Consider the following 2,017-nt stretch of genomic DNA (forward strand, 5'->3'; position numbering starts at 1 on the left):
ATGCCGTAGTAGGGATGATGGGAGAGCTCGCGCGGATTACCGGGAATCATCGAAAATCGTAATTCATCGATCACGATCACGGGTGGAACGAGAGCCCACTATAATCTCTTTGATTACCGGTTTTTTGGAAGGCGAGCGCGCATCGAACGGGCGGTCAACGAACCCCGACGAAACGGGCCCGCGAGCCAACGCGGAACGGAATGGAATCCAGCCAACGAGATTTTCTACTTCGCCGGCCACCAATTGCTCCTTTCGGACGCCGTTTATCCGGAAATTGTTTTAACGGCGAGTGTATTCGATTCGTGTATTCCCAAACGCTTCGAATCTTCCTCCCTTCGATTTGTGGAAATGGAATTTGGGGATTCGTTGGAAATTGATGATCTTCCGCGCGGAGGGGAATGTTTTCAACTTTTCTCCTTCTCTTAGATTTATTTACCTAAAATATCTTCTTTTTCGAAAGGAGTATCATATTTGAATAAATGTTTATCGTGAATAAATTTTACTCGTAACACAGTTGCAATATTTCGATGGATTAAAATTTGAAAAATTACTGTTATCATTGTTAAAAAAAAATCTGTATCGCAACTTTTGCCATTTGCCACTGGTAAAATTACTTTCTCGCTTCGATGAAACGAGGTGACGATGAAAACGTGTCACTGTCACGGCCAACGTGATTGAAAAGCGGCCTGGTGGAAGGAAATGGAAACGCCCACGCATTATTTATTAGCACGCTCGCCCCTACGTGAATCGAACCCCGTGAACGCGTGCTACGTCGCGAATCCTTGTACACACATGCATATATGCATGGGGCACGGGTACGCGTGTATTCCATTAACGTGATCCATTGCATCACGTGGAGGGATACAAGCGCATCTCGCCTCCCTGGTTCCGTTGCACCGCGTTATTTATGTGACGTGCCATTATAAACTCTTAATTGTTTGACTAATGCGCGCCTAAGTGTACCGTTTCAATACGACTACCGTACCGACTCTTTCTTCTTCCTCCTCCTCCTCCTCCTCTTCTTTTTCTTCTTCTTTTTCTTTTCATTAATTTTTGACAACGCGATTTCTGGTTACAAATATCCCTCTCCCATTTTTCTCGACCGATTAAAACGAAAATTCTCTTCTCTGAAACGTAGCGGGTGAAATTTCGAAATTGCATCGCCTTCGACCGAGTAGAATTCATACGTTCGTTTGTTTAATAAACGATTAACATATTTATGGGATGCGCGTACGCGATGTATGCTTCGAGAGGAAGATTGACGATGAAGGGACGGACGAATGGATGGATGGATGGATGGATGGATGGATGGGTGCCAATTTTAATCGAAGATTTATTTTTAAAAAAAGAAAGAAATAACCGGCATAACGATCTTCCAGAAATACCTGAATAACACGTTCGCTCGTCCAAACATCCTCCGTCAAAATTCCATTAACTTCGTGTTAAAGAACCAGGAGGGAGGGGAGAGGAGAGGGATCAAGGCGGAACGTCTCGAGGGTGGGAAAGATGGGAGGCGCCAAATTTGGGAGAAGTCAACTCATTCGAGGATCCTCGTAAGATAGATCGGCCAATCTTCTCCTTATTTCGAAACGATCGTTATCGCGGCCGATCCGTCGAAAGATCGCCGAAGACAAAAGAAATTTCCAAGATACCCCACGGCGGTGGATCGTTACACGATCGGTTTGAAACAGTGCCTCCACGGTTTTCGCACCTGGCCGACAGGTACGAGCTAGCTGGAAGCCCGATTAAATATTGATTTTAGCTAGAAGGGAGCCGGAGTCCAAGGGGGGTTGGATGGAGAAAAGGGAGGAGGGGAGAAGGGTAACAGCGGGATCTCGAGGAGAGGAGAAGAGCGTTGGAAGGCACCTGCCAATTTCGGAAGATGACTTTGCGACCGGTTTCCAGGGCTATTGTTTTTGCGATCTGACCGGGGCTCGGGCGCCCCGTCGTCTCTGCGGGTTATGCGCTTATCGACGATACATCGATAATGGAGTGTGGGTGCCCCTCTCTGCTCTGC

The 2,017-nt window shown here is 46.7% G+C and overlaps 1 protein-coding gene across 1 annotated transcript in view; it reads left to right on the forward strand.

Annotated features, from left to right (window-relative positions):
* Positions 1–1,771, forward strand: part of LOC102675798 — a 54,188-nt gene extending 52,417 nt beyond the window's left edge. Inside the window, exon 12 of the mRNA XM_031509437.1 lies at positions 1,504–1,771. Within this exon, the coding sequence (XP_031365297.1) occupies positions 1,504–1,756 (253 nt within the window). The 3' untranslated portion in view covers positions 1,757–1,771. The remainder of the gene's footprint in view (positions 1–1,503) is intronic.
* The last annotated feature ends 246 nt before the right edge of the window (positions 1,772–2,017 follow it).

The sequence above is a fragment of the Apis dorsata genome, unplaced genomic scaffold (genome assembly GCF_000469605.1).
Source record: "Apis dorsata unplaced genomic scaffold, Apis dorsata 1.3 scaffold_1, whole genome shotgun sequence".
Lineage (NCBI taxonomy): Eukaryota > Metazoa > Arthropoda > Insecta > Hymenoptera > Apidae > Apis > Apis dorsata.